This window comes from Lingula anatina, chromosome 2, assembly GCF_051362555.1.
Source record: "Lingula anatina isolate TDL-2025a chromosome 2, LinAna3.0, whole genome shotgun sequence".
Classification (NCBI taxonomy): domain Eukaryota; kingdom Metazoa; phylum Brachiopoda; class Lingulata; order Lingulida; family Lingulidae; genus Lingula; species Lingula anatina.
This window is the reverse complement of record NC_141768.1, coordinates 6,030,846-6,043,570: the sequence shown is the minus strand read 5'-3', so window position 1 is coordinate 6,043,570 and position 12,725 is coordinate 6,030,846. Positions and strand designations below refer to the sequence as shown.

Below are 12,725 nucleotides of genomic sequence, written 5' to 3'. Positions count from 1 at the left end.
AGGACTCGATTAGCTTGATGTCCACCGGCTCAAGGAAATTTCCGCTTTTAAACACAGCCAAATTCAGCATCATAATTCCATTTCTTTTTATACATGTACAACCTGAACACTCTTTTATTTTATCAATATCATATTAATAAAATTACAAGTTGCAGAAATCATGCGCCAAAAGACAACTAGATGAGAGAGAGAGAGAGAGAACCCCCGATCTCTTTATGCAGTCTGGTTGCGGTAAGACGTAAGTTTGACCTGTCTCCAGTTTAAAGCAAACGCCACAAAAACAAAGCTTAACATAACAATAACAAAGAATGGCAGAATTAAAAAAACAAAGATGTACATAAAATACACTACTTATATTTATTATTATAAGAATAAAAATTATGTACACATTTGATTTATGGGGAAACCAACAATGACTCAGCGGAAACCTCAATGCTGAAAATTTATCATATAAATTTTTCCCAGACAGGTTTCCTTTTTAGACACATAATTTCTAAATTAAATAAAATTAACTGCCAGATTTTTATCTCCCTTAAGATAGGTGAAAGGAAACCATACACAGGTCATGAGATATTCCCATTTTTTACATTAATTTTTTACAATTAATGTGCGTCCACTACGATTGCCTGGTTTCCCAGTAATGTTTCCTGTTACACACTCCCTTTAGCTTGTCTTAAACCAAAACATTCATTTTTTTATTTCTTCAGTTTCTATTTCATATACATAGCAAAAAGGGTTTATGTTGGCAATGAAGAGTTCATAGCGCCATCTGGCGTACCCACCGCATTGTCTCTCTGGTTTGTCTTCTGTATCAAAGTGGCTTCCAAATCGACAACTGCTTCTCTGCGTTTGTGGCGGTACAATACGATAAGGGTTACAACGATAGCCGCGATAATGAGAAGTACAATGGGCAAGGTTGTACCAAGAATAACCTTCATTTTCTCTTTTGTCCAAGCTATCTTTTGAAATGAAAAGTTGGACATCTCTTTTGTTTCAATGTCTTTGTCTTTGAAATTAATGTGTAACCACCCTTCTTTTTCATCTTTCGTAGTCTTTAACATATCTTCAGCTGAAACGGAGTCATTTTCCTTGTGCGTTTTTATCGTCGTTGTGACCGTCGTAGTCGGCGTTTCACTGATCACTGTCGCCAGGTCCTCGTCTACTAAACTATCACCGTCATCATCAACTCCATTGGCTAGTTCTTCGTCAATCCTTCCATCACAATCGTTGTCTTTGCCGTCAGGACCAGGCGGGCTCTGGCTTGGGTGGCAGTGCTCACCTATGCTTGCAAGCCGCATCCCTGCCGGGTATCCATAGGACTCCTGAGACCCAAACCCGTACATAAAGGCTGCGAAGGAGACAATAGGGGACAGATGGCGTAGCAAGTGAGTGCCCTTGGTGACTTTTAAGATATTTGCCGAGTACTCTGTATTAGCTATAACCTGCCATTCTCTGTCCCATTGGTCAATAGGTATTGTCTGATTGTCCAGTCTCAGACCGCTGATTTCGGTCGTTTTGATGACCACCCCCACAAAGTTAGTGAAAGGGTAATAGCCGGCAGGCACAGTTGCAAAGGTGTAGTCAGAGGCGAACTGCTCGATGGGCGGTATGTACATCATGAACGGATCCTTCTTCACAGACCGTTTTGCTGTACACAAAACAAAACAAAAAGTGTGACTGATCTGTTTCTGATTGAAATCTAAACCGTCTCTTTAATTTTTAATTTTTAATCGATAAGTGTGACCGAGGGATGTTTAATTTGACGGATAATCAACCGCTATTAAATTTGTTTTCGCCAACCCTTACTGGGCATCCGGGCCATGACTACCCTCTACCAGGGCGACTGATAGATTTTTCACAGATGGTCATTTTGGTTCAAACTCAGTTGTATTGTATTTTTACAGACAAGTTCTCCGTGGAATTTACTACTTACATGTCTTGCAAAACTGGGTTATCAAAATGGATTGGTTGCTTTCTATATATAGGTACTCTTCAGAAGGAACATCTAACGTAAGAAACTGGCCAGCGTTCAATTGATATTTCGTGATGGTCGAATTCACAGTGGCCCGAACTGTGACTTCTGTTCCAGCTTTGCCGCCTAAAGATTGAAGAATAATATAAAACATGTTTGCCGACAGAACACCTACATACTTGAAGCGACAGAAAATCCAATTAATTTTCATTTGTTTTATTTAAAGTTAATCATATCTAAAGGCCTAAAATCTAAAGCAGAAAGTGAACAAACAATGGAAAAAAGAAAAAAATTAAATAGCAAAAATATGGGGGTTTCTAAAGGGTTTCTAAAGTACAAAAATCAAATACATTTAACTTTGCCATACCTAAAACTCGAAAGAAATCGCCTTCCCTGTCCTCCGCCGTCGGCACAGTGACGAAGCGTTTTCCCCACGTATTCACAGGCGGTATGGCCTCCACGAGGTGATCCGTGCCGCGCCCACCACCAACGCTGGTCCGTTTGTTTCCTGACATTACTGCAATAGGTTTATTCGACACCACCTTAGTTCCTGTTAAGTCCACTTCATTCTGGACCTGCATGGTCTGGTACCTGTTCAACAGAACGCTGAGTGTCTCACCGTCCCCGTACCACCTGCTCCTGTAAGACACATTGACATTTCGCCCGTCGTTAGGGAATGTGAAATTCACCATGGTGTTGTCTTGGGTCGCCACAACTCCTAAAACGGTACAACGTTGGGCATTAAGGGATCATCCATTTTATCACCATTTTCACGAGTTTACAAACCGTGCGCTGGGAGGGAGCATGCTCTTTGTATGCTTTTAAATGATGATCTTCACCCCCAGGGGAGCTCTGGCATTTTTAGTTTTTTACCTTGTTCTCTCTGAAGAGGAGTAGGGGTAGAGGGGGTCTGGAAAAAAGTCTACTCTTTAAAAAAACTTTATCTTGGATAAAAGAATGGCTGACCCCTAAGGAATACTGTTACAGAATTACGATCAGATCTGACTCGCTATGATGACTTAAAACATGTTAATGATATCGCGCAATAAGAAAACAGACTAATCAGGGAAAGAAACAGACTAACGAAAAACAATGGCATTACCTATTTGCGATCCCACGTATTTGGACTCCTTTGGCCACGATGGGATGAAGTGAGTTGTCCCAAGAATGTCTGTAGGTAGGCATATGAAAGCATCCGTACTCATACTGAGTATGTTAGCACCATAAACAACGATTTCTTCTTCTGCTGTTATCAAGATGCCTTTGTTCTCTTTTTTCGTGCCTTCTAATTGAATATTTGCCGAGAGGCTCACCTCCGTCATGCTACCTCGTTGTACATGTACCTAAATGAGAAATAAAATCTATGGAATCGAAACTTAAGTGAAGTCGGACTAAGGTTCCCTTGTAATATAGGCCAGATAAATTCGATAAATTAGTACACGAGTACGACCGACCTTTATTTTAAAGAAATCAGATTTTTTTTCGCACCTATTTTTTTAAATGGAAGAAAATGCATTCAGTATTGGTTTGGTAAATGATAAAAAAAATTGCAACTGACGTTCGGCTTCATTTCTTAAATCTTCCTACTCAAAAAACTGACCCTAACATTTAGCTGTATGCTCGTTAAACATCATAAGTTTTGAAAAAAAAACATAAAAATAAATTATGTCAGCCTATACCCTGTTTACAGAGGGTCGCCAGATATGAGATTAACCAGTAATCATTCTGTCTGACCTTAGAGTAAAAATGTGGAATACTTTAGGCATAGATGTAGATGGTATGTTCTCGCCTATCTAATGAGTTGAAGGATTTAACTTCACAAAAAAAATAAAATCAATTTATATCTGATAATGAATGAGATATACGACGTAGTGCAAACACTGATGGAGCACCGGAAGGAGTGGCGGGAAACAATCAGTGCTTCCCGTGTTGGCGTCGGCTGACGCCCTCGACTCGACTCGATATCTGCCAAACTTGTTGTAAAATTATTGTCACTCAAACGTCAAAATGTATACATACAGCCATTATTTTGTAATACCAACCCGTTTAACTTGAGATCGCGGCACTAACGGGGTGCTGATATTGACGGAGACGTCTTTCTCGTAGTCTGTGGTGAGGAACAGCTGAAGCTCCTCTGAGGTACGGCCGCGGCGTTTTATACTGTTCTCCTGGAAGATGATGATAAACTCGCGTCCTTTGTTGTCTGGGAGATCTAGAATATTAGAAATAAACATTAATTATGAAATTGGAATCAGTTGTTGCCTAGATGCACTAGGAATTTATAGTATATGTGACAAGGGAACAAATAAATGAAAAAATATGAAGAAGCAGGTAGGTGGACTAATGACTGCATGAATAAATATATATGGGAAGATGGTTTTAAATTTTTTTTCTTCATATTAATTTCTGGTGGCATCTTTGAACCGACCGTTAGATATGAGATTTATTCATCCCTTCCTGAAGCCGTGCTGTAGTGTGACAGTCGTTTTACGTAGCGAAAATTGGGTATCATATGTGACATTTGCTTTCTTGAGACCATTGTTAATGGTCTTCTTTAATCGTCATCATTTTCACAATAGTCACAATGAAAATAAGTTATTGTCATACATATGGAAAATATATATTCAAATTTTCAAGCGTTCAAGCGGTGTCATTTTTCATGCATTGGTTCAAGTATTGTAAACGTGCGTTACAACACAATTTCCCTACATCTTGCCTTGTCTGTTTTTACGATTTATGTTTTGCCTTTTGCTCTGTTTATTTGATGAATAGGCAGTCTGTTATTCTGTACTTCCTAGTGTTATAGCTGTTGGCACAGGCGCTCACACAAAGACAAAAAAAATTGCAGATGGTTTCTAACAAAATATTTCGGGTTAAGCTCTCGTTAGTGTTATGTTATTGCCACATGCCGAGTTTTTGCTAAGATACAAGTTACATCTACGTTGTATTCTCATCACTACCATGATAATGAGTACATTATTCAAATATGGGTTCTTTCTCCTCGCATTCAGACAGACGTTTTTCTTTTTCCGAGAAAAAAAATGGAAATTTTATAGACCTAATTAATCTCATTGTAAATGACGCTGACCACACATTAAATCGGGAAGTCTGGGGACAGGCAACACTGACCGCTGAATACTAAATAAAATCTTTAAGAATAGTTGCAAACGTCAAGAGCATACTAGCAAAAAACACGGAAAAAGTTGTGACAAATAGTCACTGGCCGGAACAGAGTATGTTCTACGGTCGAAGAAAAGGGGCTCGGGCACATGAATCACGAGAGGGTGGTGAAATAATCTGGTGTATCATACATCGTTTCTATTACATCCGACTGCACGCGTTGACTTTGGCCGGTCTGTCCTTTCCTTACCCGTCACATTTTGGTGCAACTTGTATATTTTTACTCGATGGTTATGTAAGAAACGGCGGCAATCCAAGTATTAATTAGAAAGAGTCAGTTTTCATGAGGCATTACTTATTTTTTACCTTAAGGAGGAAGTTCTGGAAAATATTGACTTTTTTGAGGACAAACTTCGAGGAGAAAATTCTGGAAAATGTTAACCCCATTCTAAAGATTGTTTAACTTTTTCACGTTACTGAGGGCATTTTTCAATGTTGACTCTGAACACAAAACACGTCTTAAGATATTTTGCATTTTTTTTTACAAAATAGACATCATGAAATGATACAAGAGCTAGCGATATAATAGTAATAATCTTAATTGATGGAAGATGCAGAGATGAGAAGATGCTAAGATGCAGCTAATTATTAGTTATCGTTAATGTTTAACATAAAAATTTACAAAAAACTGTTTTAATAGTCAATAAACCAAAAGACTATCACAACAAATATGATATCAAACCCGTTAAATGGGCCGTTTTCGCAAAATAAGCCCACATGCAATGTATAAATCATCAAAAGAGTCACTAAAGAGTGAAAACTGTACATACATGATAGTAGGAATCTTAATTGGAAGATGATAACGGCGTGCTAAGATGCAACTAATGATCAAAAGAACCAAGAAAGAGTGAAAACTGTACCTACATGTAAACCATGCTATCGAAAAATAATAAACCAATCTTAACGTTCAGATATAATTATTCCTAAGGTGTCAACCTACCTTCTTTTGCCAAAATCTGTGTTAACGCTATCAAACCAACCACCAAGGCGCCGCAAAAACTTATTCTGTACATGTCTTCTTTAAAAGAATTTCCAAACTTATGTGTATTCGATTGAGTTTGCCCTTGTTTTCCCAGTTTAGCTCTTGTTGGTGTTATTCTAAGACCATCTGTTGTGTCTAGTTTTTATTTGAGTTCTTTAAAACATTTCGGCACCAGATGGCCTGCCCTATTCTTGCTAAATGTTCCACGTCATTTCCCACCTCAACCAATCCTCGCAGTAAACTAGAGCTCTGCAGAATTTGGGGGTGAAATTTATTGAGCCAGAATCTTAGTCTGTGATGAGACTGTTTACAGAGCAGTGTTTTATAGCAAATTTCAAAAGTCAATGAAATCGCAAAGATTAAATTATATAAATCTTTTTAAGCAATTTGTAGGCCATGCTATTTTTTAAAGCAACAGTACAGTATTATATTGGTAAACTGCAATTGCATTCAGGTTTTGCGGGGGCAAACTCTGATAAACCGGCAGCATTTTCTTAGCGTTCCCCCACCTACGCATCCAAATCTGAAGAAATAGATTGAAAATCGGAGATTGAAAGTAAATTTAATTTCAAATTTCTTCTAAACAGTTAACTTTCAAATCCGATGCGTGTTAGTTTCTTTTTTTTTCACAATCATATGTATGCCTGCTGCTCGGGGCCTTATTTGTGCGGAGGTGTTACAATGAAGAAACCGGCGTTCATCAAATGTGAAACACACATTAAATACTGTAAATATTGCTTTAAGATTTGGCCATAAATTAAATGAATTAAATTAAATTAAATCAGTCTTACAAAATGACTCTTGCGATACTGAAAAGTGACGAACCGTAGTTATTTATTTATAAATAATGGCGGTTTACAAATAAATCAGAATGGGAGTGGTGATCAACAAACTCGGTAGCTCAGAATTATGCATATTTGGAGTATTTTTTACTGAAGGAAATATCAACAAAATGATCTATTTTCTAGTTTCTGTTTAGATCGGAGGTCAGGTGAACGGAAGCCGTTCCGAAGAAAATTCTACACGTGTAGAAATGCCTTCCTCTTTCAAGACAATAAGATTAATAGGCTTACATGGGTCTACACAAAAGAAAATATCCGTATGGCCCTATCAGTAAGGACACATTTATAATAGATTATCACTTCGAATCTTTCGCACATGTGTGTGTGTTTCGTCGTCTATGAAATAAATTTACCGGTCGTTTTTCCAAAATGTTTTTCCCCGTTATTATTTCACTAAAACTTCAGTGACATTCAATGTACGTAACACTATATTTGTGCACAGCTTGTTTATCCCCTAGCTTTGTAATTTTAATACTTATGTAGTATTGTCTTCGAAGGAAAGCGGTTGAAAAACCTATAACAGACTATTTTAGAACCTTACGCAGTTTTCGCTCTCGATATTAGCTCTGGGCTTTTAATTGTTCTTCCTGATCGCGCAGTGTCATTCACGAGCGTCTAAATCCTGACAAGCGCCTTTTGCTCACTAGTCATGTTCATACGCTACGACTAGCTTGGCTTTATTTGGAAATCCCCTAACAGTCAGGCTGTGTGCTGTGAAATACAAATTGTGTTGACACTGACGACTCGTGACCTATTATCGTGACGATTTAGTCGGTATTCCCCTGACATCATTGCTGGGTTTCACAGACATCCCCCTGAGTTTCACGCACTATACTGGGTATAATGTAACACAGATCTGTACCGTTCCATTTCGCCCACTGATCCAACTGATGGAAACAAAATGGGAATTTCGGTGAGAATATGTTTTTTCTTATGTAAACCTGAGTAGATTATAAAAACTTGTGTTAGGATGATTTAAGTTATTTAAAACAAGAAGAATGAAAATTGAAGGTGAGTTTTTTTTTACAGGTCCTTAATCTCCGCATTTCAAACGCTATTGTTTGGAAAATCGCAATTAGTTGTTAATTAATGAATTATACAATCTTGAATGAATTTACTGCTGATCATTGCACAGTTATATAGTCAATTATGAATTTATCATTCTATCTTACACTTATTTTTAAATAAACTTTTCAAATTAAAAAATGTTAATACATACACGCGTTTATAATATTACGTTTTATCTAGGTGCCGCAATCGTCTTATGTTCACTTGGGGTTGTGTCCGTTCTGACCGACAGTAGCCATGAATGCCCTGACGAAGATTCATTTTACCGTAGTCTTGTAAATCCTTGCGGTGGTAAAACCACAACAAAAGAATTAATTCAAATGCCCCCCACATCTACAAAGATAACATTAAATAGAGCTGGTAAGGACATGGTATGGCGTTTTCATTTACTTGACTGAATTTTAAAAGTAATGTTTCAGTGGCAAATTTAGGGGGGGGGGTCAGGGGGGGAAATTTAGGGGGGCGCCAACCGGGGGGGGGGGGGGGGGGGGGGGGGGGGGGGGGGGGGTCGGCTTCGCATCCGCAGACCCCTTCCCCTTCATATAGTCCTGGATCCGCCCCTGTATATATTCTATTTTTTGCATGTGTTATAGTTTTAAATCATTATGCATATTATCATGTGCTAGTTATTGGTTACATTTTCCTATGATACGTTGGTGTCCGTTTTCCAGTTGCGCTTCATTCAATCAGAAAATACAAGAAAAAGCTGCGGAATGTGTATCATCGTTACGTAAGTATGCAGTAGCATAGATCGAACATTTATCTAAGTTCATAGAATTATTCGATATCAAGTGCTTATCCTGTTAAAAATTACGGCAGAAATTCTCTATCTGTGTGTGTGTGTGTGTGTGTGTGTGTGTATATATATATATATACACCAAGAACTCACCAGCAGAAAAATACTAGGGAAATCCCCCATCTATCATGTGGGTACGATAAAGGTGATTCATTCTTCTTGTATACATGTATATGATAAGAATGAATCACCTTTGTGATAAATATTTACATACGCGCGTGAAGGGGTGGATATTTGGTCAGAACACAAAAAAGGGTCAAAATTTAAATCTAAACGCCAGTTTTAAAACTACTGAGACTTTTTCGGGCTTGCGTACCAGATCTTCACAAGAAGACCGAAACCCATAAATAGCATAAAGTGTCAAAGCTCGTGCGTTTATATGTAACTGAATCGATCAATCCATCGCTCTCACACGTACTGCAACTGCGTTTTCGAGTGACTGGTGATGTATTATGTGAGCCTTAACAATGAAGCAATTCTGAGCAATTCGATCAACAACTGTTTTTCTTTTAGAGTGGGCATCGTAACTGATACTGATTTCATTTTTCACCTTGCAGAGTATGATATCGGTGAGGAATGCCACTAATGAGGCATTACCAAGTTTGACAAGACGACACAAAAGGGTGAGTATTATAGTCTGCCTTGAATAATACTATCGCAATAATATTATCTATATGTTGGCGCATCCTACGGTTGCCGAATTTATTGTGGGTCTTTTTTTACTGTTTATCTTACATGCACCGTGAAAATTGTCTGGCCACTGAAGCTTTTCACACAATGAAACGATAGACCAGTGTAGGCAAGGGACTAGAAGTATAATATCTTCTAGAGACGATGTTCAGCAAACTGAAAAGTGACTGGAATATATGTGAGGGGATGAAGTAATACCGTCAGTGCTCTGAGAAAAATTCGGACAAACAAGGAGAAGTGACTATTACTTATTATTAACTATTATTATTACTTGTTTAGATTTTACTTGCATGCAAATATGTACATTGTAAACGTTGTAGGGTGTGTCTCGAAAAAACAAAAAGAAACAAAAAAATGATAATAATAATTCGGAGTATTGGTTTAGTTTCCAAAAAGAGTTGGACCGAAAGGTCATTCTTGCAAAAAATCATTTTTAACATCATTACCCCTTCTTGTTCTCCTTAATTTACTGTTTGCAATTGTTGACTGAACCTTCAGATCAACGAGCCTCTGAAAAAACAAAAAAAAAAAAAAAAAAGTTTCGGACCAACAGCATTTCGAACTTATATGCCCGAAGACTATTGAGACGCTCCCCAAGTGTGTGTGTGTGTGTGTGTGTGTGTGTGTGTGTGTGTGTGTGTGCAACTAGTTATCAACTATTAGCAATGCAACACCCTTTTCTTCTTTTTGAAGCCCAAATGCGGACGCATCTATCGAAAACTTGTCAAAAAGTTCTACGACCTAAGGGGTCTTTGTGACCCGAAGAATAATTTGCCCAGACATATAAAAAGAAACCTCCAAGGACCTAGTCGACTGTTCAGCGATATTCCTGAGCTGATGTGCAAGATAAAGCTGACCAATCCTAAAATAAGGCGGTTGTCTCCCAGGAAACTCTCAAGAGGTTTAAAAAGAAGAAAGAGACTTCAAAGGCTTACCATTGCAGATTGGTTGGTTCAGAGTATGGAAACATTTGGCGAATCTTTTGCATTAGTGTCTGCTTTGGAGAGTCGATGTGTTTAGACAAAATTACACACCGATTACAAAATCCTATTGTATAATATTATATAATTCTAGCATCTACAAATATACATGTATTTTTACCATATATTTTTGATATGATCTCTTTTTTTGATAGAACTTTTGTCATATATTCCAAGTGAATGCATATTTTTAGGCGTACGTTTTATTATGAATATGTGGCCTTATTGTTTTACTCTAATAAAAGATTTATTATATCACGTTTACATCCTATACTTTGAATATTTTATTTTTGTACATTGAGCTTTTTGTTTTCAGTAGTTTTTGATTGGCGTCTTTTTACACGTGTCATCCATTAAAGAACTTTTTTTTTACTTTTTTAGTTGTTGAATAAAAATTATTTAATCTAATTTTCTTGTTTTTTTTTTACCATTTGTATTCATATTTATTTGCATGCATTTATTACACCTAAGGTTATCTAGTTACTAAAATGCACCAAGATAACCGCTTTTATATATGACTTTATGGTACAATCAGCGTATCGAGGATTTTTAAAAGTATAAAATGATTATTGATGTACTCTTGAACTGTGTTATGAAAATTCGGAGTAAATATGAGAAACTGGAAGTTCTGGAGGAAGCAACTGTGCCACCATTACGTTCACCATCTGAACTGATGAAACAACCAGTGCCCATGTAGAACCCCTCCGTGTCAAGATTGGTGAAAGTGTGGTCAGTGCTTCTAGGTGTTAATGTAGACCAAATTTTATCTAGGGACAGACATTAAATATCCCACATTTCTGCATCCTACGTGCTTCACGCCAGAAAATTTGTGCCCTTGAGAAATAATTTTACTGATTCCTCTACCGCTACTGTCATAAATGCCCTTGTCACATCTAGATGGGGAAATTCACATCCTCTTCTCTATGGATGTCCTCATGAAAAGGTCAAACAGTCAAACGTCTACAGTGCGTTCAAATCACCGCTGCTAGCCTTACAAAAGTCACACCACGCTCATCGTCCAACAACTTCACTGACTACCCATAAGAGCACATTTTAAACCTTTTAATTTGCGCCTCTATATTTTTTTACAATAATGTCTTAAGTGAACCATAATATGCACCCATCACAAATCACGGTAATTTGACCATCTGTTTCCAATACCTTGTAAGGTTAGATGGGACGGCTCATTTGCGGTAGCAGCACCAAACGAATGAAGTGCACTTCCATTTTCATTACGTAGCCTATAGTTTCCCCTCAGAGCTTTTAAAAGGAATTGAACATTTAGCTTTTAAATAAATTTTACAACTGGAAATTTAGGGCTCTTGTGTGTTTTATTGTTTAGTGGATATTTCTTAACAAATAAATGACTAACTTTTAATTATTCATGTGTATATTTCAAATAGATATTCTTTGGTTAATATTTTACACACTGCAGTCTATTGAATACCTTTGGATTTTGGACCCTAAATAATTATCATGATCATTATGAATTTTAATTGATACAAAATTACCTTGAATCGTTTGACAGACGGAGAAAAGCCACCGTTGCTCGCAACGTGAATCGCCATTGCTTTGCTGAACAACGCCAATCACCACTGGTTTCATTTTAATTAAGGTTCTTTTAGTTTGAATATATCTATAATTGGTGGAATGCAGGTGTAAATTTGACAAAACGAACAGTAGCGATAGCATTTGGCATATCTGTGGTTTCATTTTTGCTTCTCTGTCCTACCCTGAGGTTCATATCTGACACGTGCCAACTTCTTCCTTCCCAAATGTCCTTATCAATATTATTTCTATTTAAGGACAGTGAGACTCAAGGCTGCTTAAATGGATAAGAGGAAATGAAAAGAAAAAAGGCCTACGTCGTTTCTGAAATTAATATAATGATACTTTCTCTTAGCAGCTCGATTAATGCAACAAAAAAATGAAACTGAAGTTGCCACTCATACTATTGTGCTTATCTTGTTAAACATCAGCAATCTATCATGGTAGTCGCAAAGTGACGTAACTCTCTTTCAATATGTGATAGAACTGCGAGGATAAACCATTGTGATATGTCCGTAACTGGACAAACTTCTTAGGGAACCATAGACTAAGACGCGATTCTTAATGTCTTATAGGTTTAAAACAAGCGCCCCTGCATGGCCCTTAAGTTTTGAATTTCCCTAGTCTAGTATTAAAACACTTGCAAATATCATAATCAAACCAGAAA

At 37.4% G+C, this 12,725-nt stretch overlaps 2 protein-coding genes across 2 annotated transcripts; one reads left to right on the top strand and one right to left on the bottom strand.

Annotated features, from left to right (window-relative positions):
• Window positions 1–338: 338 nt before the first annotated feature.
• Window positions 339–6,345, bottom strand: LOC106167594 (IgGFc-binding protein). The gene is made up of 6 exons (XM_013546396.2): window positions 6,093–6,345; window positions 4,015–4,184; window positions 3,075–3,315; window positions 2,340–2,690; window positions 1,934–2,098; window positions 339–1,648 (listed from the first exon to the last, which is right to left on the bottom strand). Exons 1-6 carry the CDS (start codon window positions 6,163–6,165, stop codon window positions 738–740), a joined length of 1,911 nt encoding a protein of 636 aa, XP_013401850.2. The 5' UTR covers window positions 6,166–6,345; the 3' UTR covers window positions 339–737.
• Window positions 1,246–10,863, top strand: LOC147763351 (uncharacterized). The gene is made up of 5 exons (XM_087003167.1): window positions 1,246–1,385; window positions 8,225–8,404; window positions 8,716–8,774; window positions 9,398–9,463; window positions 10,224–10,863. Exons 2-5 carry the CDS (start codon window positions 8,365–8,367, stop codon window positions 10,548–10,550), a joined length of 492 nt encoding a protein of 163 aa, XP_086859293.1. The 5' UTR covers window positions 1,246–1,385; window positions 8,225–8,364; the 3' UTR covers window positions 10,551–10,863.
• The last annotated feature ends 1,862 nt before the right edge of the window (window positions 10,864–12,725 follow it).

Coding starts and splice junctions, on each gene's coding strand:
- LOC106167594 (XM_013546396.2), bottom strand. CDS start 6,165: ATGTACAGAATAAGTTTTTGCGGCGCCTTGGTGGTTGGTTTGATAGCG. Junction 2,099..2,339: donor CGATTTCTTTCGAGTTTTAG/GTATGGCAAAGT, acceptor TTCAATCTTTAG/GCGGCAAAGCTGGAACAGAA. Junction 1,649..1,933: donor AACCCAGTTTTGCAAGACAT/GTAAGTAGTAAA, acceptor TTTTGTGTACAG/CAAAACGGTCTGTGAAGAAG.
- LOC147763351 (XM_087003167.1), top strand. CDS start 8,365: ATGCCCCCCACATCTACAAAGATAACATTAAATAGAGCTG. Junction 8,405..8,715: donor GATAACATTAAATAGAGCTG/GTAAGGACATGG, acceptor TCCGTTTTCCAG/TTGCGCTTCATTCAATCAGA. Junction 9,464..10,223: donor TGACAAGACGACACAAAAGG/GTGAGTATTATA, acceptor TTCTTTTTGAAG/CCCAAATGCGGACGCATCTA.